General features: G+C 43.8%; 1 protein-coding gene across 2 annotated transcripts in view; it reads right to left on the bottom strand.

The window, feature by feature from the left end:
* Positions 1–21,614, bottom strand: part of LOC144823766 (peptide methionine sulfoxide reductase MsrA-like) — a 193,854-nt gene that overhangs the window by 83,947 nt on the left and 88,293 nt on the right. For both annotated transcript variants that reach the window (XM_078682578.1, XM_078682579.1), the window contains exons 2-3: positions 16,984–17,052; positions 4,491–4,610 (exon numbers count right to left, since the gene is read on the bottom strand). In XM_078682578.1, the coding sequence (XP_078538704.1) occupies positions 4,491–4,610; positions 16,984–17,052 (189 nt within the window). The remainder of the gene's footprint in view (positions 1–4,490; positions 4,611–16,983; positions 17,053–21,614) is intronic.

Below are 21,614 nucleotides of genomic sequence, written 5' to 3'. Positions count from 1 at the left end.
CGCCCGGTAGCCAGTCCGGCCCTGGCCAGAACATGAATGCGCCTTTCAAGATGGACAGAGCCCACATTTGCTGGGACCTGCCTTGGCTACTCCTATGTTAAATAGCTTGTTTGTGGTTCCCAGTATCCTAAGCAGTTTGCTTGCTGTATTGTGAACGTGGGCCTACAAGTCCAAGAATGCAAAGCGCTGTTGGCTAAAAAACCAGCACTAACTGAATGGTCACACTTTACCTGGAGCCCCAGGGCAGCACTGAATGTGCAAAGGCCCATCTCTCATTTATGCTAACAGCTGTGGAAAAGAAGTGTGCACGTCACCAGGCAGTACATTTTCTTACCTTAACAAGCATTGGTAAAGCCGATTGGGTTTTCTTTGTGTGCACATCCATAGGCCTGCCTGCTTCATGCATGAACAGGAATAGTAATCCTGCATACATGCATAAGAGATGCTTCTGTATGCATGTATAGCATATAAATGAATATGCAAGTGTATATTCTAATTGTTAATGCATTTGTATAGCACTTACTACCCCTGATGAGGCGTCGACACGCTTTTTCGGTGAGTAGAACCCATAAAGGATTAATGGTGAATTAGTATAGCGAAATATGAAAGTAATTTGGTGGATAAGTAGTCAGTTATTTGGACTGGAAGGATAGAGTATGTATCTGTTAATCAAATGCAGAAGAGCTGGTTTACTTATGTATAAGGAGGGCCAGTTTATGCATATGTGTAGCAAAGGCTTTTTTTGCAGTGACCAACTATGCCAACTATTTAGTATAGGATTTTAAAGTGGATGCAACTGAAAGTTTAACATATATGGCTGAAAAATGTAAGTTACAGACACACTGTAGAAGCATTGGTGTGAGTTTATAGAGGAAGTGTGGCTTATCCGCATTCACAGCAACGGCCTTCTTATGCATATGCATTGGGAGAGTTGAAATGGCCAGATAATGCACATGCATAGCAAAGGATTTATATGAGCATTCATATAAAGAGGTGACATATACGCATGTCCATATTATGCTAATGCATTAATAAAGTGTAATTTTCACGGACAGGTCATTTTATGTACATGAGCAGGAGGCGAGAGTTTAGTCAAATATATTGAAAGGGCCATTTTATGCATTTGTTTGGAAAAGATTGTCCTTGGCAGGGCTGGTTTATGTGCCAGCAAATGAAAAGCCACCGTATATACACAGGGGCGGCTCTAGGCTCATGGCGGCCCTGGGCAGGGAGCGTAGGTAGGGGGCCCCCGGAGGAACGCAGGCGCGGAGGCCAGTGAAGAGGGGGGGATCAGGCCGCCACGCAAATATATATCTATCCTCAGAGGATTATTATATTAAGGATATATATTGGCGTGGCAGCCCCTGGGGTTTGGCGGCCCTGTGCAGGTGCACTGCTTGCACATGCCTAAGGCCGCCCCTGATATACAGTTACAGGAGCTCCTCGACATATGCATAGCTTTCCTTCTATTGCCACATAATTTAATCTGCACTGCCGCATAGATTGCTTCTCCACTGCCGCATAATTCCGCTGGCCGTCCCTGTAGGCCGGACCGCCCACAGCTAGGTTTACCCCTCGCACAAGGACTTGGAGTCACCATCGAAATGGAGCGTCTCTGAAAATGGATGCTGAGAACAGCGGGCGCAGGGAAGGACCGAATCCTCCGCAGCCAATGGGGCTGCCGGAAGGATCGGATGGTTAATCGAGGGGAGGGAAGCCTCCCGGTAATAGGGGAAGCAGGGGTGGGGGCATTAATCCCCCCAGCCCCCGTCTGTGGGGATGAAGGCTATTTCTCTCTCTGCGGGTATTGCGATAATCCCCCGCGCGCAGACGGCCGAGCAGGGAGATAATATTTTGCGCAGTCCAATAATCCGCTCAACCTGCGAGCAAACTGTTTTCACAGATAAGCCGCGCAGCCCTCTCTCCAGATATTCCGCGCGGGGAGAGTGACAACGCAGAGAGATTTGGGACGGGTGGGCTGCGATTAACCCAGCAAACAAATAAATACATCGGGGTCAGCGGGAGAAGGAAGGTGGGGGCAGGCCTTGGGGGGGCAGAGATAGATGGCTAACCTTCAGCTCACGTGCTCGGATGCAGGGTTTCAATTAGCAGGTACCGTGTCACCATTGTCTTTATGGAAACGTAGTCGAAACTTTTTACTCGAAAAATTCACTCGAGGAAATGTAGGACTTTTGCGTGAGAACGTCGCCAAAAGAATTGATTGGAATTGTTAGTTTTACTCACTTCACACTTTTCTGGAAAGTTTCCCCTTCACAGTTCATTGCACGTATTTCGTTTTTTTCTCCTTCAATAAATGACTCACTTAAAAACATTCGAAAACTTTTGCTTTCTACACTTTTAATTTTGACCCTCTCACTTTGCACCTTTTCGTCTTCGGTCCGTTCTTTATCAACTCATTCACTGTATCAGTTGAGATATTTTGCAAAATAGTAGGCTCGTTGTTTTCGGAAATAGTTGGTCAAGGAAGTTATGTAATGCAACATTTTTTTTTTTTAAATCTTGATGGGTAAGACTCATTTTTTCTGTTTTACTTTGGTAGACCGAGTGTCGCTGACCAGGGCAATGACAGTTAGGCATGGCCGCTCTTCTGCAATGCTGGAGTAAAACCTGTTGTGACGTAGTATTATTTACGTTGTAGTCACTTGAAAGGAGGGAGCCTGGGAATACAGGAAGAGAAAAAAGCCGATTACTTACTGGTAATTTTCATTACTCCGAGTCCATGTCTTCCTCGTCACATTCCTGCATATGTTTCTTTTTCATGCATTAATGGAGATAAACTCATAGGTAAGGACTGTGAGAGGAAGGCGGACACCCGTATGGACTGTGAGAGGAAGGCGGATGAGGAGGTGATGAAGACTTTCCCCACCTCCCCTTCTATCACAGCTGAGCAGCCGCGGCCCGTGCAGGTAAGAAGGGGGGGAGGAGGGGGCATTTCGAGAAACAACCACGAGGGAAAATTAAGTAAATAATTCATTTTCCCTCATTGTCGTTTGTTGAAACACCCCTCCCGCCTCCACACCCGGCCCCATCGCTCTTACCTGCACGGGCCGCGGCTGCAGCTGAGTAAGATAGCAGTGCAGTAGTCCTGTGGTAATCCTGTTGGTTTGACGCACTGCAGTGCAGTACTCCTACTGTGACTCAGTTTTTTCGTCACACTGTAGTGAGGTACTCCTGTGCAGGCCTTATGTGGACCTGGAACACTATAATGCTGTATTTCTACGCTAATTTGGGTTTGGCGGGGTAGGGTACAGTTTTTTATGTCTACTGTAATGTGGATCTGTTACCCTAGAGTGGTTTTTGCAAGGCGCCGCTCTGGTCTTGCCACCCTAGACTGGCACACTATAGTGGTGGGTTGCCAACTTGATGCGTGGCTTAAGCATGTTTTAGTCTAATATTCTTCTTGAGGGTTCTGTAATTTAGTTCAGTAGACCATGCTAAGGCCCTGCGTATTGCATACCATATAGCACAGTGCTCCCATAGTAATGCAGTGACTTTACCACACCGTAATGCAGTATTTCCATCGGCTTGGCTCAGAGTTTTACACACTACTATGCAGCATTCATATGGTGAATTGAGCACACTCTAGTCCAGTATTCCCATGGCGATGACGCTCTGGGTTTTACGCCCTAGCATAAGAGACGCATGGAATTCAAGACTCTGTGCATCACCCATAAGTTAAAATACTCATCACATCCTTATGCACTGCAACACCTTGCACACCATATACAGTTGCAAGAGCACTGTCTAAGATCGAACGATTTTTCACTCCTTACAGTGCCCAGAATAAAGAGAGCCAGGGGAAGAGGCAGCTCATTTGCCTTCCTCAGGGCCAAGCTGTGGAACTCTCTTCCCTTACAGATCAGGTCAAATAAGAATTTGTTAAGTTTCAGGAAATAACTAAAAACATACCTTTTTTAGATAAAATATTAGGCCTTTGTAGACATGCTGTAAGATCTTTTGTTAGCGCTGGGACGCCCGATTGAAGTAGCTTTTTACGCTCTACAAAACCCAATAACATAACATAACCCACAAGCCACAATATTCCAAAGCGAAGCCTAGGGATAACCACTCCATAGTGCTGTATTCCTATGGTGGGCCCTGCGTTTTGCACACAAGGAACTAAATGTGGTCCTGCAGACTGTGCTCCTTGCCGTGTGATATTCCTGTAGTAAGACAGTCACAGACGTTCAGAGAGGCCTTGGCCACGCTAGCATTTTATGTCCATAGCAATAACTGTAATAACTAAATACGTTAAAAAAAATCTGCGCCCACCTTTGAACTTGAGACCCCAGCTTAAAGCAACGTTAGTGCCAACACAACGCAGCAGTGAGGGGTTTACGATGTTCTACACTCGGACTAGCAATATCACCCCAATGACACCAACCCAACATTCTCCTCCAACCCCAATCCCTATTTTCACCAGCCCCAACATTTGGAGCAACCATGAAAAAGACCACTTCCGTCCTTACCTGTGCACACCTCCTCATAGGTGGGGTTGGGAGTGTACCCCCCAGCGTATCCAACCTGCGTCGAGAAAACTCCGGGTTGTGCCCACAGCTTCTTCTCCACACCCCAGAAGCATCCCATGCCTACAAGGGACAAAAAAGACGGACACCACTGAGCTTCACCTCCTGACACCCCAACTTTAGCTTGAGAGTCATTTCACAGTGCAAAAGTTTCCATCCTGGATGCCATCTTAATCCTACATCAGTTTCTAGAAAATATTCTGTCTTGGATGCCAATTCCTAACCTCAAACTGAATCCCCTCAAAACTGAGTGCAACTCCGTGGGTAGCAAGCAGGGGGGGTCTGCCCCGGGTGGTATGGGTTTTAGGGGCGGCGGCCCCTCTGCTCTTACCTGCGGCCATCGAAGGGGAATCGCCAGCACCCCTGCTCTTACATTCGGCTGCCGCAGGCGGCAAACGCAGGGGCTACCACAGGCAGTAGAAGACCTAGCTACACCACTTGTTTCACGTACTTCCCTCTACTTCTCCCCACTGGTTAGACCTATATTCCAGTTCAATTCTAGGTAGACTGACTCACACAACTTGCTGGGCCCCATGTCCAACGCATCAAGGCTTTGGCCTTTCCATTCGAATAAAAATCTAAATTTACACTCAATTATATGTACCTCATATAATTGGGACCAATATCAAATCAGACATGTATGAGGGGTACAAATATTCATTCTTAAATCAGATTTTGAAATGGAGACAGAATTCCTGGTTCTCTCACAGTTCCACTGGGTTGAAAGGGCTCTGCTCTCAGGTATACCTGCGGCACTCAGGTAGGTTGGCCCAGGAGTAAACAACTTCAAGCATCTTAACAGAAATATCTGGCTCAAAAATTGATCATAATAAGACCCTATGTTTTGCTAAGACCAGCTGGGAACTCTTATGTAATTCCTACAAAGCTTACACATATATTTAACTATTTTTTGGGATTTCGATTAAATTGCTATCCCAATAAGTGACAGTTTGCTTGTTTGCTGAGTTACTGTTATTGTAATTGTATTGTAATTGCATGTTTATAGCGCTTACTACCCCATACGAGGCATCAAAGTGCTTTTTCGGCGAGTAGCACGCTACTCCGGAACCCATAAACGATTAGTGTTGAATTAGTATAGTGAAATATGAAAGTAATTTGAGTGGTGGATAGGTTAGTCAGTTATTTGGATTCAGAAGGATAGCAGAGGGATAGAAGAGGGAAAAAGGTTTGCATATATATAGCGCTTGTTACCTCTGATGGGGTGTAGAAGCGATTTTTTCGGCGAGTAGCACGCTACTCTGAAACCCATAAAGGATTAGTGGTGAATTAGAATGTTGAAATATAAAAGTAATTTGATCAAGATATCAGGTGTTTTTTACTCATTTTGCATTTTAGAAAGCACTTTGACCCCATTGAGTCTTATGCACAATAAAAAAAAACTGGCAATGAACAGGTTTACTCATAACCAGCTCAATGGATCCACTGACGATACTGGAGTTGTAAACCTGGAAGGTCTCACCTTTATTTTTTAATACTGACATTTGCAGAAAACCCTCTAATCTCACTCCTGTTGCCAATTTTTAGGCCTACAGAACCCGTGGTGAAGATTTCGGACATAGGTGAGCAGATGACAGGCAAGTGTCTCCAGTCAACCACTTCCCATCAGATCAGTCAACAAAACTTCAAGACTAAAAATACAAACGCAGAACCCTAGCGTTCTAGGCCCAAAGTGCGAATGCTCTGATACAGACACAGTTGTGTGGCAAGGATGCCATAGGTTCTGGTGCAAGCAAATTAAACTGGCTCCTCTGACCGCAGTTGGGGCAGCAAAATACAGCAATTATCTGGTTTCATCGGGACCGGTGCCACTGCACCTGCTGCATCCAAGGGTAGATACACCCCCGTCCAAACCACGATGAACCGTACTATATGCGCTCCAGAAAACTCCTAAATTGTGAACAATTCAAAATAGACTTCCACAATATCACAACATTGCTGGCAGAGAGTAATGAAAGGCCATCCGGACCTTAGGACAACTGGACTCTTGCTACTCCATAGTTACGAACTTTCCTTTTGAAAGGTAAAGCGCTTTGAAGTATCAGAGAGGTGCCGTGCAGCGCTAATAAAACTTCTAGTGACTAGGTAAATCAGTAAAGAAAGAGAGGGCTGCTGGAAAGGGCAGTCTAAGATCATGTGCCACTTACAAGATAAATGTACAAGCGCTTCATTTAGTACAGTATAGCGCTTACTCATTGTTCTGCAGAAACATCTGTAAAAACATACTTTTATTCAAACGGAAAGAAGTAGTTATATATGCATTTGCTTCTGCATCAGTGGTTCAAGGAAACCCGGTATTTTTTAAGACTGCTTTATATACAGTGAGGTTAAATAATAGGAGGAGAAGCCCACCCTCAGAACAGATTTCCATTCAACATCGAGGCCGAAAACGCTGCATTTTTTTAAAGGAAGCTGACTCCACGAGAAGCAATGATCCGTCGAGTTTCACCGAAGACAATTCAAAATGGCGGGTGCTTCTCATTATTGCACATCACGTACAGACACGCTGCTATTCCTTTTGCGTTAACAGACGTCACGGTGAAATTTAACATCAAAACACAGGCTTTATCGGGTGTGATGTGTTCCTCCGTTTTGTTTTTTGAGGCGTTCAGGGCTGTTTAGCTGCAGCCAAAATCAACGTTCATATATTGTTTATTTAAAAAAATAATTTTATATACATATATATATATATATATATATATATATATATATATATATATATATGTATTCACTGAAAAAACCATAGGTTTCAGGCACGTTATAGTTAGAAATTAGCATTTAAAAAACCTTAGAAATTCACTGAAAAAAACATAGGTTTCAGGGGCGTTATAGTTAGTTGGGCCTTTCACTCATACAAAGCCATTGAAATTCCCCCGTTATAGTCAGTCCAGCTAACTATAACTCGCGCGCCAGCAATGCACTGCTGATGACGTCACATATTACATCACTTATGACATGGTCAGTGACATCACTCATGACATCACTGATGACATCTCAAATGACATCACTGATGACATCACTGGTGACATCATCCAGTGAATGTGTGTTTTTCTGAAATTTAAATACGTTTTATTTATGTATATCGATGGAAGAATAAATGGGTATATAAGTGTCTAAATGGATGATTTTGTTTTTGAAAAATTGATTGTATAACTGACTAAGTGTATCTTAGTGAATACATGGGTTAGTGAGTAATGTTTAAATATATAAATATCTGTATCAGTCTCTCACTTTGCGTATAAGCGGGACACCGGTGGGTGCCATTTTGGGCAGCGCTCTAGTGGTGCAGGCACTCGCGCAGGACCTCTATTTAAGACGGTCCTCTGCGAGGAATTCTGCCTTGGACAAGGTAACTGCCTCTAACGCTGCATAGCGGTTATCCTACATTTTAGAAGCGTCCTCGCGGCTGCGAGTGTTGTATTTTTAAATTTCCCGTTTTCTTAAAAAATTTACTTTTTATTTGTGTTTGTTTCCCCTGATTTTATATCCTGTAGGTAGCGCTTACTTGCACTCTAATCGGCGTCCTCACCGCCGCTTGAGCGGGTCCTTAGGTGTCTGTCTTGCTGGGCTAGCGGACATTTTGGGGGTAGGTCGGGACACCGGTGGGCGCCATTTTGGGCAGCGCTCTAGTGGTGCAGGCACTCGCGCAGGACCTCTATTTAAGACGGTCCTCTGCGAGGAATTCTGCCTTGGACAAGGTAACTGCCTCTAACGCTGCATAGCGGTTATTCTACATTTTAGAAGCGTCCTCGCGGCTACGAGCGTTGTATTTTTAAATTTCCCGTTTTCTTCAAAAATGTACTTTTTATTTGTGTTTGTTTCCCCTGATTTTATATCCTGTAGGTAGCGCTTACTTGCACTCTAATCGGCGTCCTCACCGCCGCTTGAGCGGGTCCTTAGGTGTCTGTCTTGCTGGGCTATTGGACATTTTGGGAGTAGGTCGGGACACCGGTGGGCGCCATTTTGGGCAGCGCTCTAGTGGTGCAGGCACTCGCGCAGGACCTCTATTTAAACCTGCCAATGGAAACGCGCAGCGGGTACGCGCAGCGGGCATCCCGTAATCGCGCCGGAGTCGGGCCAGAGTCAGGCCCGTCTGCGCCCGTCAGCGCTAAGGAATCGCAAGGCGCTAGGGAGGTCTCCCCTCTACTGACAGGAGGTTTGTACACTAGGAAGGATTTGTTGACCATAAGACAATTGCTTCCTGGTTGCAAGAGTGGCCCATTCGATCCGCTATGTGGTCCTTTTAGCTGTTCTTGTGGGAATTTTTCCCTTAGTTTACCTACTCCTATCTTAGCTCTTTCTGAGCCTCTCAATGCTGCTCCTGCTCAGGTGGGGCCCTCTGTCCATCGTGAACTTTGTGTTTTACATTTGAATGTGAGATCGATGGTTAAAAATCATGCGGCCATCCATGATCTTATTCTGGAGGAGGCTTCGGAGGTTCTACTTTTAACTGAAACGTGGTTGTCGGATGAGGCTACTGCCATAGTTAATCTGGCACTCCCGCAGGGGTATACTATTTATACCCACAATCGTAGTTCGAGGGGAGGGGGCATTGCTATGGTAGCTAAGTCATGCTATCCCTGTGCTTGGAGGACTTTGAACCTGGTTGGCTGTGAAAGCGCTCACTTTACGGTTATGATCAGCCACCAGTTCTCCTTTTCTGGACTTTTGGTTTATCGCCCGCCTAGCAATGACACTGCTTTCAGGAAAGCTTTTCCTGAAGCAGTTAGCTCCCTGGCCATGAGCTCAGCCAATTTCAGTATTTTTGGAGACCTCAATCTCCACTTGGATTGTCACACTACCCCATCGATTAACAGATTTATTGTAGATATGGAGGCTTTACAGTTGAGCCAGCTGGTCACCCATCCTACACATCTAGGTGGCCACATACTGGACCCCATATTTTCCAACTTGGTGGGGGCCAAGGTGCTGCAGCCATGCCCGGTTGCCTGGTCCGATCATTTCCTGGTGAAACTATATTTTGTGATCGGTGATTCTCCTTTTAAACCTTCAGATAAGGTCACTTTTAAGCGTCCTTGGAGGAAAATGAAATTGGAGGATTTTCACTGCTTTCTTAAGGATAATCCGCTTGGGACATTCAATGAGGTGGAGCTTGGTTATGAAAGCCTTTGTGCCTGGATTTACCGGGCCTTGGACACCTTGATCCCGGCTGCATGGAGTAAATCTCGTTCCTCTGAATCCAGTCCTTGGTACGACAGTGCCCTGTTTCTACTGAAGAAGGACTGTAAACAGGCTGAGAGGGCCTGGCGGAAAGGGTACGAAGTTGGAAGAAAGGTTGTTTACCTCGCCAAACTTAGATTTTATCATAGAGCCATCTGTAGAGCCCGTGCGGCCTTTTACTCTGAGGAGTTTAAAAATAGCTCTAATGCGTCGAAATTGATCTTTAAAGTTTTGAAAGATCTGACTGGGAAAAGAGCGTCTATAGCAGAAATCTGCTCTGAAGCCCATTGTGAAGATTTAGCGGTCTTCTTTTTGAACAAGGTTCAAACCATTTATCGCTCCTTCCCCATCTCCACTTTTTCGATCGAGACGCCTAGAGCTATTGTGCCCACGCAGGATGTGCTGTCTACTCTTACCTCTTTATCGGAGGAGGATTTCAACAGACTGGCTATTAAAGTAAAATCTGGCTCTCCCGCGGACCCTCTGAGACCGGTACAGCTCAGGGAATCGTCCACTCTTCTTTTCCCTCCTTTGCGTCAGCTCATCAATTTGTCACTCTCTTCGGGTACTGTGCCTACCACGTGGAAACAGGCGGTAGTCACCCCGATTTTAAAGAAACCTACGTCAGACCCGGCTAAACTGGAGAATTATCGTCCCATCTCTTTGCTGCCTTGGGCAACAAAGGTAGCAGAGGCCCATGTCAACGGCCTGCTGTCTGAACATCTCCATAGGGCTAAAGTCTTAGATCCTACCCAGAATGGTTTTCGGACCGGTCACAGCACCGAGACGGCGCTGCTTTCCATGACTGAACATCTGCGGTCAGTGTTGGATTCCGGACGGACGGCGGCACTGGTGTTACTTGACCTCAGTGCCGCGTTCGATACGGTTTCACACTCGATCTTGCTGCATCGTCTAGAATGGGCGGGTGTCTCTGGTGCTGCTTTAGACTGGTTCCGGTCATTTCTAGCTGACCGATCATTTAGGGTAGCGATTCCGCCCTTTGAGTCCAAATTCCATGCTCTTGAACAAGGTGTGCCTCAGGGGTCGGCATTGAGCCCCACTCTGTTTAATCTATATGTGCAACCGCTGGCTGAGGTCGCAAAGCGTTGGGACATGAATATTGTCTCCTACGCTGATGATACTCAGCTGGCGGTGACACTGAGTGGTAATGCTGACCTCGAGGCCCCTTAATTTCGGGCTGGACTCCTGGCAGTGGCGGGCTGGATGACAGACAACTGTCTCCAGTTGAACGCTAAGAAGACCGAGGTCCTGATTTTGGGCAAAGAGAGTAGCCTTTGGGGTGATGAATGGTGGCCTCCTGAGCTGGGTGCTACTCCAATCTTGGTGACGGAGGTAAGAAATCTGGGTGTGTGGCTGGACCCCACTCTTAGCTTTGATAATCATGCTAAAAAAGTGGCAGCCACTTGCTTCGGAATCCTGCGAGGGCTTAGACCCATCTTAAAATTCTTTGATGCCCCCACTAGGCAGCTGGTTTTGCAGGCCACTATTCTATCTCGGCTTGACTATGCCAGTTCGCTTTTGCTGGGGGCGAACCAGGCTGTTATCACCAGGCTGCAGCGCGTGCAAAACGCTGCCGCCAAAGCCTTGGTCGGCCTTCCGAGGTTCTGCTCTGTGAGGGAGACCATACGATTACTGCATTGGCTCCCTATGACACAGCGGATCGAGTTCAAAATTCTGTGCCTGTCTTTTAAGATTATTAAACAATCTTCCCCCCAAATACTGGAGAATTTGCTTATCCCCTATGTACCATCACAGGCTCTTAGGTCTTTTGGCCAAAACTTAGTTGTGGTTCCGAGATTTAAGCTTTGCCGAGTTGGGGGACGTTCTTTCCGAGTTCTAGCTGCTAAGCTTTGGAACTCGCTTCCAGCCCAAATTCGGGCATTGGACAATCTGCTGGAGTTCAGGAGAGTAATAAAAACTCACTTGTTCCCTTCTGCATCTTAGGTTCCTGATTTCTGTTTTTATTTCTTTGTTGAGTTGTTGTGTAATGCTTTTACTTGTCCTAAGCGCCGGGACGCCCCTTTGCTGGGGCAGCCGTGCGCTATAAAAATTTATATAACATAACATAACATGGGTTGGTGAGTAGCTTTATGAGTATCTATATAGGTTATTAGTTGGTTTTTTGAGTATCAGTATGAGTGTCTGAGTGTCTGTATGGTTCAGTGGGGGTATTACGTAGTGCATAGATGCATGAATGAGTGACTCACTGTTTGTATGTGTTGAAGACATCATGTGTGCAGGACTGTATAGGTGGATGAGTGTGTGCATGGGTGGGTTAGTGAGTGAATGACTCTCAATAGTGTCTATATGAGTAACTACGTATGTTTTAAACTAGTATATGTGAGTATTGGTGTATATAAGTGAGTATATATGAGAGTGAGAGATTGGAAAAGTTCCTGTATAAATAGTATGTGTTTCTATAAGTGATTGCTTAAGAGAGTAAGTATGTGTAAGTTTCTGTAGCAGTAAGTGGGGTGATGTGTGTATAACTGTACGTGCAAATTAATGGATGTTTGATACTTTGCATGTGTGACTATGTGTGTGAGTAAAACTCTATGGATGATTGTCAGTGTGTAACAGGATGTATAGGTGTATGAGAACACATGATGAGTGAGTACACGCATGAGTGACTGTATAGGAGTATTGTGAATGAGTGGATGTGTGTGTAGATCTTGGAATTACTGAACCGGTGTGTTGTAAGTGGTATTGGTATGTCCATTGTTTTGAAAATGTTAGTTTCTATTTTTGAGTGTGTGCACAAAGGTTATATTAGGGTGAGAGGAGGTCTGCCACTCTATCACAAGGATGATGTCATCAATGATGTCATTTGAGATGTCATCAGTGATGTCATCAGTGATGTCACTGACCATGTCATGAGTGAAGTAATATGTGACATCAGCAGTGCATTGCGGGCGCGTGAGTTATAGTTAGCTGAACTAACTATAACGGGGGAATTTCAATGGTTTTGCACAAGTGAAATTTCCAACTAACTATAACGCCCCTGAAACCTATGTTTTTTTCAGCGAGTTTTTAAGGTTTTTTAAATGCTAATTTCTAACTATAACGTGCCTGAAACCTATGTTTTTTTCGGTGAATTTCAAAGGTTTTATAAATGCTAATTTGTAACTATAACGTGCCTGAAACCTATGTTTTTTTCAGTTAATTTCAAAGGTTTTTTGAGTGCTATTTTATAACTATGCCTACAGAGGTAGGACATGGGAAGAAAGAAGAAAAAACACACAGAAAGAAGAAAAAGAAATGCAGAAAGAAGCAACAGCAGTCCTCAAAGACGAAGAACAGTGCAGGAATAAGGAAGACGTACAGAAAGAACAAACAGAGGAGCAGAAAGAAGCCTTGTTGCAAAATCATCCTGTACCCTCAACTTTTTTAGATGGGTACTTGTGGTAACTGACTCTGACTAACCAGTCCTAGAGCCAGTGCTATGCTAAAAGACACTTAGAATACAGTTAAAACACCTACATAAACTAGGAACACTATGCATTGGGGTACCCCTGTGATTACCATGGCTTCCTCTGTAAGACCCTAGTACATAATAGGGCAGGGGGATTAAAACGACCTCTTAAAACGCACCACAGGGCGTGTTTGCACACTGGTGAAGGGAGGGGGGCTGAGCTGACCTGTGCAAACACGCCGTGTGGCCATTTTAATTCGGGGGATAAAGTCCCCTTGAATCCTCAGTGTCCCTTGGGTCCAACTAGCCCACCAGGTATCTCCAGTTAGCGCCACAGAGCTGCATTGCAGAGAGGTGTAAAAAGGGGCACGGCCTGGACCACCTCTCTGCAACGCAGCACAGTGGCGCTTACTGGAAGCACCTGGTGGGCTAGTTGGCCCCCAGGGTCCTTCAGGATTGAAGGGGAATTATTTCTCCAACTTAAAACGTGCCATAGGGCGTGTTTGCACACGTCACCTCAGGCCCCATCTCTTCAGCACTGTATAAACGCGCCCTGTGGCGTTTTAATTTGTGAGATTAAGTCCCCTTGAATCCTGAGGGTCCCTAGGGTCCAAGTAGCCCACCAGGTACCTCCAGTAAGCACCACAGAGCTGTGTTGCAGAGAGGTGTAAAAGGGATGTGGCCTCTGAACACCTGTCTGCAACGCAGCTCCCTGGCGCATAATGGAGATACCTGGTGGGCTAGTTGGCCCTCAGGGACCCTCAGTATTGAAGGAATTCCCCACCTTATAACTCGCCAGGGGGCACGTTTGCACAATTATGAAGGAAGGGGGCGGGGCCTGAGATGACATGTCTGCAAACACGCCCTGTGGTGCTTTTTAATTTGGGGAATTAATTCCTCTTCTATCCTGAGGGTCCCTGGGGGCCAACTAGCCCACGAGGTACCTCCAGTATGCGCCAGAGAGCTGCGTTACAGAGAGGTGTTCAGAGGCCACGCCCCTTTTGACAACACTCTGCAAAGCAGCTCCGTGGCCCTTACTGGAGGTACCTGGTGGGCTAGTTGGCCCCCAGGGACCCTCAGGACTGAAGAGGAATGAATTCCCCAACTTAAAACGCGCCACAGGGTGTGTTTGCACACATGTCACCTCAGGCGCCGCCCCCTGCCTTCACCACTGTGCAAACGCGCCCCGTGGCGCGTTTTAAGTTGGGGTATTAACTCCCCTTGAATCCTGTGAGTCCCTGGGCCAGTTAGTAGTAGTAAAGTTAGTATTTTATCTTAAGTTAGGATTTTGTCTTAAATTAGTATTTTGTCTTAAATTAGGATTTTGTCTTAAATTAGGATTTTGTCTTAATGTAGTATTTTGTCTTAATTTAGTATTTTGTCTTAAGTTAGTATTTTATCTTAAATTAGTATTTTGTCTTAAGTTAGGATTTTGTCTTAAAGTGGTATTTTGTCTTAAATTAGGACGTTAGTATTTTGTCTTAAATTAGAATTTTGTCTTAAATTAGTATTTTGTCTTAAGTTAGGATTTTGTCTTAAATTAGTATTTTGTCTTAAATTAGGATTTTGTCTTAAATTAGTATTTTGTCTTGAATTAGGATTTTGTCTTAATGTAGTATTTTGTCTTAATTTAGTATTTTGTCTTAAGTTAGTATTTTATCTTAAGTTAGTATTTTGTCTTAATTTAGGATTTTGTCTTAAAGTGCTATTTTGTCTTAAAGTGGTATTTTGTCTTAAATTAGGACGTTAGTATTTTGTCTTAAATTAGAATTTTGTCTTAAATTAGTATTTTGTCTTAAGTTAGGATTTTGTCTTAAATCAGTATTTTGTCTTAAATTAGGATTTTGTCTTAAATTAGGATTTTGTCTTAATGTAGTATTTTGTCTTAATTTAGTATTTTGTCTTAAATTAGTATTCTATCTTAAGTTAGTATTTTGTCTTAAGTTAGGATTTTGTCTTAAAGTGGTATTTTGTATTAAATTAGGATGTTAGTATTTTGTCTTAAATTAGAATTTTGTCTTAAATTAGTATTTTGTCTTAAGTTAGGATTTTGTCTTAAATCAGTATTTTGTCTTAAATTAGGATTTTTTCTTAAATTAGGATTTTGTCTTAATGTAGTATTTTGTCTTAATTTAGTATTTTGTCTTAAATTAGTATTTTATCTTAAGTTAGTATTTTGTAACCCTGGGCGTAGTGTGCGGAGTGGGGCTCCGTGGAGCTACGCGAAGTGGGCACACAACTACGCTCACCCGCGCACTCCGCGTAGCCCCACTCCGCGCCGCCCACCTCCCTCCCGCCCTCCCTAAATGCATAAATAAAAGTATAAAAAGCATTTAAAAACACTTACCTTGTCTGCCGCGTCCCCGGGGCTCCCTCTCGCCCTCCCGCGATTCGCGCCGCCACCGATTCGGATCCTAATGCGCATGCGTGGGCGGCCGCGCATGCTCATTCCTCATGAGAAATGCGCATGCGCGGCCGCCCGCGCATGCGCATTAGGATCCGAAATGGCGGCGCGAATCGCGGGACGGCGAGAGGGAGCCCCGGGGACGCGGCAGACAAGGTAAGTGTTTTTAAAAGCTTTCTATACTGTTTATTTATGTATTTAGGGAGGGCGGGAGGGAGGCGGGTGGCGGCTGGCCACCCAGGGTTAGTATTTTGTCTTAAGTTAGGATTTTGTCTTAAAGTGGTATTTTGTCTTAAATTAGGATGTTAGTATTTTGTCTTAAATTAGAATTTTGTCTTAAATTAGTATTTTGTCTTAAGTTAGGATTTTGTCTTAAATCAGTATTTTGTCTTAAATTAGGATTTTGTCTTAAATTAGGATTTTGTCTTAATGTAGTATTTTGTCTTAATTTAGTATTTTGTCTTAAATTAGTATTTTATCTTAAGTTAGTATTTTGTCTTAAGTTAGGATTTTGTCTTAAAGTGGTATTTTGTCTTAAATTAGGATGTTAGTATTTTGTCTTAAATTAGAATTTTGTCTTAAATTAGTATTTTGTCTTAAATTAGGATTTTGTCTTAAGTTTTGGTCATAAGACAAAATCCTAACTTAAGACAAAATACTAACTTTAGACAAAATGCTAATTAATTTAAGACAAAATCCTAATTTACGACAAAATATTAATTTAAGACAAAATCCTAATTTAAGACAAAATCCTAACTTAAGACAAAATACTAACTTTACTACTACTAAATGCCAACTGTGAATACCAAAAGTAGTAAGTTTAGGATTTTGTCTCAGATTAGTTCTGTGAATCGGCCCCTATGATTCTATGATACAAACCAATACAAAGCTGCAGGCATCCATGAACAGTCAATCAATCAATCAATCAGCATTTGTAAAGCGCAGCACTATCAAGCAGGGGGTATCTAGGTGCTGTTTCTCCGTCGAAGAGCCAGGACTTGAGTCTCTGCAATACACGTATTGCAACAAAACCTTTCACACATACAGCCCTTTCCAGTCATTCTTAGGCTAGCATCTAAACCTAAAGCCACTCACCTCTGTCTCCTTTTTCCTGTAAATCCACACTTTTGCACAGTGAAAAAACACAATAAGAGCACAAGTCTGGCTCTAATAGACATCAAAATACTTCCCCGCTAAGGTCATATGACAGACACACTCTCTTGCACCCCCACAAAACAGTGTGCTACTGTCTAGAAATGTATGTTAGTGCATCGTAAGGGGTATGAAGCGCTTCACACCTGCAGGTACTAGATGATAAAAGGTGCCCTACCCAGGCAGGTTGTCATCTGGTCCCTGGTCTTTTTTCAACTCTTGGAATAAGTAAACTATTGAGAACTCACCAAACTGGATCATCTCCATCCCTGCAGGGAAGGGCTCCACGGTCGTGTTCTCGTTGACCACATGGCGATCTGTGGATAGAAGGCAGAGACAGTGTGACCAAATACAGGTGGATGTAAAGTAGTTTACTCACCCCTGAGCTATGGCAATCTATCTGAACCATCCTTCACTCATGGAAAGCGTTAGGAAAATGTTCTAGTGCTCGGTGAGGAGGAATGACATGACCAAGATCACACTTTATGTGTTCTATGTTCACACTGGACTGGGAAATGGAGGTGGTGTGGATTGGGGAATGGCGTGGTGTGGAATGGGGAATGGGGGTTGTGTGGATTGGGTAATGGGTGCGGTGTTAACTGTGAAATGGGAGTGGTGTGGATTGGAGAATGGGGTGGGGTGGATTGGGGAATGGGGTAGTGTGGAATGGGGAATTTGAAATTGTGATGATTGCGGAATGGGGGTGTGGATTGGGTAATGAGGAAGGTGTGGATTGGGGAATGAGTGATGGTGTGGATTGGGGAATTTGTGATGGCGTGGATTGGGGAATGGGGTGGTGCAGATTGGAGAATGGGGGTGGTGTGGATTAAGGAAGGGGTGGTAAGTGTGTGCTTGTGTATGATGCACTACTCTCTTTCACATCTGTATTTGCTGTTGGAGATGTGAGCCCTTATCTTCTAGTCTTCCTAATGAGTTGCACGGGACGGCATCCATTTTGTGATCGGAACTTCTTGAGTTTAGGAAATGAATTCTTTTTTCTGCGCTCTTATATAGCGAATACTGATTACACGACTGGTGGGTGGCAAGGGATGACGTCAGTGATATCGAGGCGGTACCTCAATGGGGCTGGTGTGCACATTTGTGCCAGAGGCGGTACCTCTGTCACAAATGTGCACACCAGCCCCATTGCCTTCCTCCTTGTGCAATCTCTCTCTTTCCTGATATCCATTCTCCCTCTCTCTCTCCCCCTCTTCTTGCATCCCCCTTCTGTGATCGCTTTCTCTCTACCTTCCCCTCCCTTCCTGTCTCTCTCTCCCTCCAAGCCTCCCCGTGCCTGCTTCAGTTACTCTACGGGAGCTGGGAAAGCGACAGAGGCAGCAGGGGGCAACTCTGGGCTTTCAAAGCCGCCCCCAGGGACATGCCCATGCAATAAAAGGCCCTGCTGGTCCTGTAGGCTGTGGACCCCATGTTTACAGGCTGAGAGGACCCCCGCGCCGCCTCCAGCCTCTCCAAGGCCTGTCCTTGAGCTGGTGGGTCCAGCTCACTTACCATTGCATCCCTGGAAGCCAGCACGCGCTGGTTGACATCCCCTTATCTTGCCCCATAGCCCCTGTGATTCAACCTCTCTGGCTGCAGATCTTTTAAAAGCAAGAATGCCTCGGATTGGCATTTGTAGCAGCTGATCAGCTGTGCATCTTTCCAATCACTGTTTATAAACTGGTGTGCATACGAATATTTTTCCTAGGCCACAGAGCACCTGTCTAAAATCAGGTTACATTTACAGACAGATAAGTAGCTACCTCAAAATATTTGACAAACAATACAATTAAAATGTAAAAAACACAATTTATTGATATTTTTAAAAAACGGAAAAAGCATAAAAAATGTACAGATAATTACTTTAAAAGGACAGTGTAAAAATTACAACCTTATCCAGCTACATCACAATTCATAACACATATTCTTTTCGTCAGAAAAGCACATGAATATACATAACTAAAAGAATTTTTTTTAAATAAAGATGTTCAACAATGTCAATGTGAATGGTGACAATCTCTATAAACTGGTGTTCTCCCTTGTATGGTGTTTAATCTATTTTTGTGACGTTACCAGCTGTAGTAATCCATATAATTTGTTCATATTTTAGTACTTATAAATATTTGTAATGAGGGTTTAAAAGTGAAGCTGAAGCTGCAGCTGGTGTATTTCCACATATATTCTCCTGATCTAGGTACACGCGCGCGGTGAGCATTGTAGACTGGCAGCAGCCATACAAAATAAAACATTACCCTCCCCCTGAACACATCAGCATTGTAGTACTAGCACGTTTTAACCTGGTGAAGACTTATTAGGAAATCTCATAATTTTTCAAAACCTCTTTGCTGTCAGTAAGCACAGCTGTTGTTCTGCAGTAATGTATGAAAGCATGGGGAGACACTAAAAGGAAAACATAATTTCTGTTTTATTCCACTTTTAAAAATAAATACAAGCCAGCAACCGGATTATTTTGCACATGTAAAAAATCAATAAAAATGGAAATCTAGGAGCCTTATTATCAACTTACTACAGCCTCCGGCTTTCAGTAAAAGCTTTAGTGAAAATATGCGTCCTGGCCTGTAATGGAGGTTAAAAGTCCAATGATATCCCTTTCTGTGTGTGATAAACAGGCATGTGATGTCAATTTCCCTCACACTATCATTTTGGTGAAATGGCGGTGTAGAATCGAAGGACTGAACGCCCTCCTGGGCTCCCTGTGCAGCTTAAATGCGTCCAGAGCGGCGATTCCATGTTGAGGCGCCTCGGCATGCCACCAAGGGCTACTTGTGCTGCGGTGAGTAGGAAAATGAAATGCCCCCCTACCTCGGCGAGACATTGTAAATTCACCTGGTCCACTCACATCATCAAACCTTCATGGTGTTCTTGGAAGTTACACTTGTATATATTAGGGTTACATAAGATTGTATGGATTTTAACTAGAAATCTCTTTTTGACTTTGGCTTGACTTACACCCCTTCAAATGACATTGGATTTAAACCATGCATCAGTTGTGATCCCTTATCTGTGGAACATATCCTTTTTTGAACTGTGGCCTTGCAAACAGGACACAATGCTGCATATATGAACTACATATCTTGATATAATACTCTAGATCTATGCCTAGAATCTGGAAATGTTTTCTAAATTTGGCATCCAGGGCCAGATACAACACAGGATGTGGCCACCAGAACTGTGCCTATCATTCCATTGAATTCTCCGTAACTGGATTTAATGTTTCACATGAGGCCCTTGCAGGCCGGCTAATAGTGCAGAGGTGGGCTACAGAATAGCTGAGGGCAAAATAATTTTTTGTTCTACGTGAAACATGTCATTTTAGTGAAAAATGAATGTATTATGCTGAATACATTTCACTGGTCGTCTGACTGAAAATTGTACATGAAGACATGCAAAAGTCATGCCAGATACCTACAGGCAGGTGAAGATTAAAGAAAAATGCTCTGTTGCACTGTGAGTGACTCCATTTTGCATGATTACATTGTCATATCCACAGAAAAAGAAGTATACTTCTTTGCCAAGTCAGGTTGGTCAATATTTTACTTTTCTAATGCTTTTTATTTCATTTAATTATACATTTTTATGCATTTTGTCATCATTCATTCTTTAAACTATGGCTTCTAGTTTCAGTAATTCAATGTCAGTTGTACTTTTTCTTTGTGACAATAGATATTCAATGTTTAGTTTATTTTTTATGAAAACGTTTTATTGCATGCATGTAGGTGCCATGTGTTTTTTATGGCATATGCTTGCAATAAAAGATAGAAAATGAATCACTCTTCATTTTGTTGAGGTTAGATCTATTGGATTTGCAAATGCTTGTTTTTGCTGGTTATACCTAATCCTTGGTACCCCAATATCCATTTAGCTCTCGCTATGGCATCCACTGCATACTTTGTCAACTTTGAAATCATCAGTTCTAAGATCTCTCATCTCTTTGTTGACCTTCAAGCTTTTCCCTCTCTTTGATAACGTAGTATGTTCCTGTGCTATTTCCATGCAATAGGCTGCATTTAAACATTGGCTGTGTACTCAGCAATCACTCAAATAGTTTGTTTAAATTCCTCTTCTAGAGTTTCCACCACAGGGTACAGTTCACTTTACCCACCAAAAAGTGTCACATCTTTGCTGCTGGTTCCTCAGCACTGACGCTACCTGGCTGAGAACCTACTCACTGCAATTTCCTCAGTCATTGATACTCAGTGCTTAACTTGAGCCGGTGCTCAGCATCGGTACTTAATTGTCAACATGGGCCTCTATAACAGTCTGCCACATGGTGGCGCTGTTTATTTAATTTAGAGATGAGCACAACAACAGTTGTTTATACATTCAGTATACATTTAAAAAAGGACTAATACTCGCTCTCCAAACCATTCTTATAGTTTTGGGGGCCTGGAATAGTCTGAATCGTCACACTTGTAGGAGTGCGATGGTTAGTAATTGTGTTGGTAATGTCATTGGCAGCATGGGCAAGGGCTATGGGTGGTGTGAGTTGAAGTGGCCTCCTGACAAGGGCCCTGGCACTTATTAGTTTTACAAATTAAGTACTGTTGATATTCTGTCTGTATTACCCATCACTCCACCACGTTTCTTGGCCTGACTCTGCTCCTAGGGCTCATCAACGTATTCACAGATCTTGTGACTTGAGCGCTCGAAACCTCCATGAACATAAGACCACGTCACTCACTCTACCTTTATACTCAAAGGGTTCCAATGAAAGTCTAGGAGGGCCGGATTCAAGACAGGTTTCCAGCAGCCACGGCCGGTAGGAGGTGTAACTGCAGGGCGGTGACGTGGGGAGGGGGAGGGGCAGGGTGGGGGGTAGTAATGTATGGATTTCAGACTTTAACAGGTAAGTAAACATATA

This window comes from Lissotriton helveticus, chromosome 3_1, assembly GCF_964261635.1.
Source record: "Lissotriton helveticus chromosome 3_1, aLisHel1.1, whole genome shotgun sequence".
NCBI classification, from domain to species: domain Eukaryota; kingdom Metazoa; phylum Chordata; class Amphibia; order Caudata; family Salamandridae; genus Lissotriton; species Lissotriton helveticus.
This window is presented reverse-complemented; position numbering and strand designations above follow the sequence as displayed.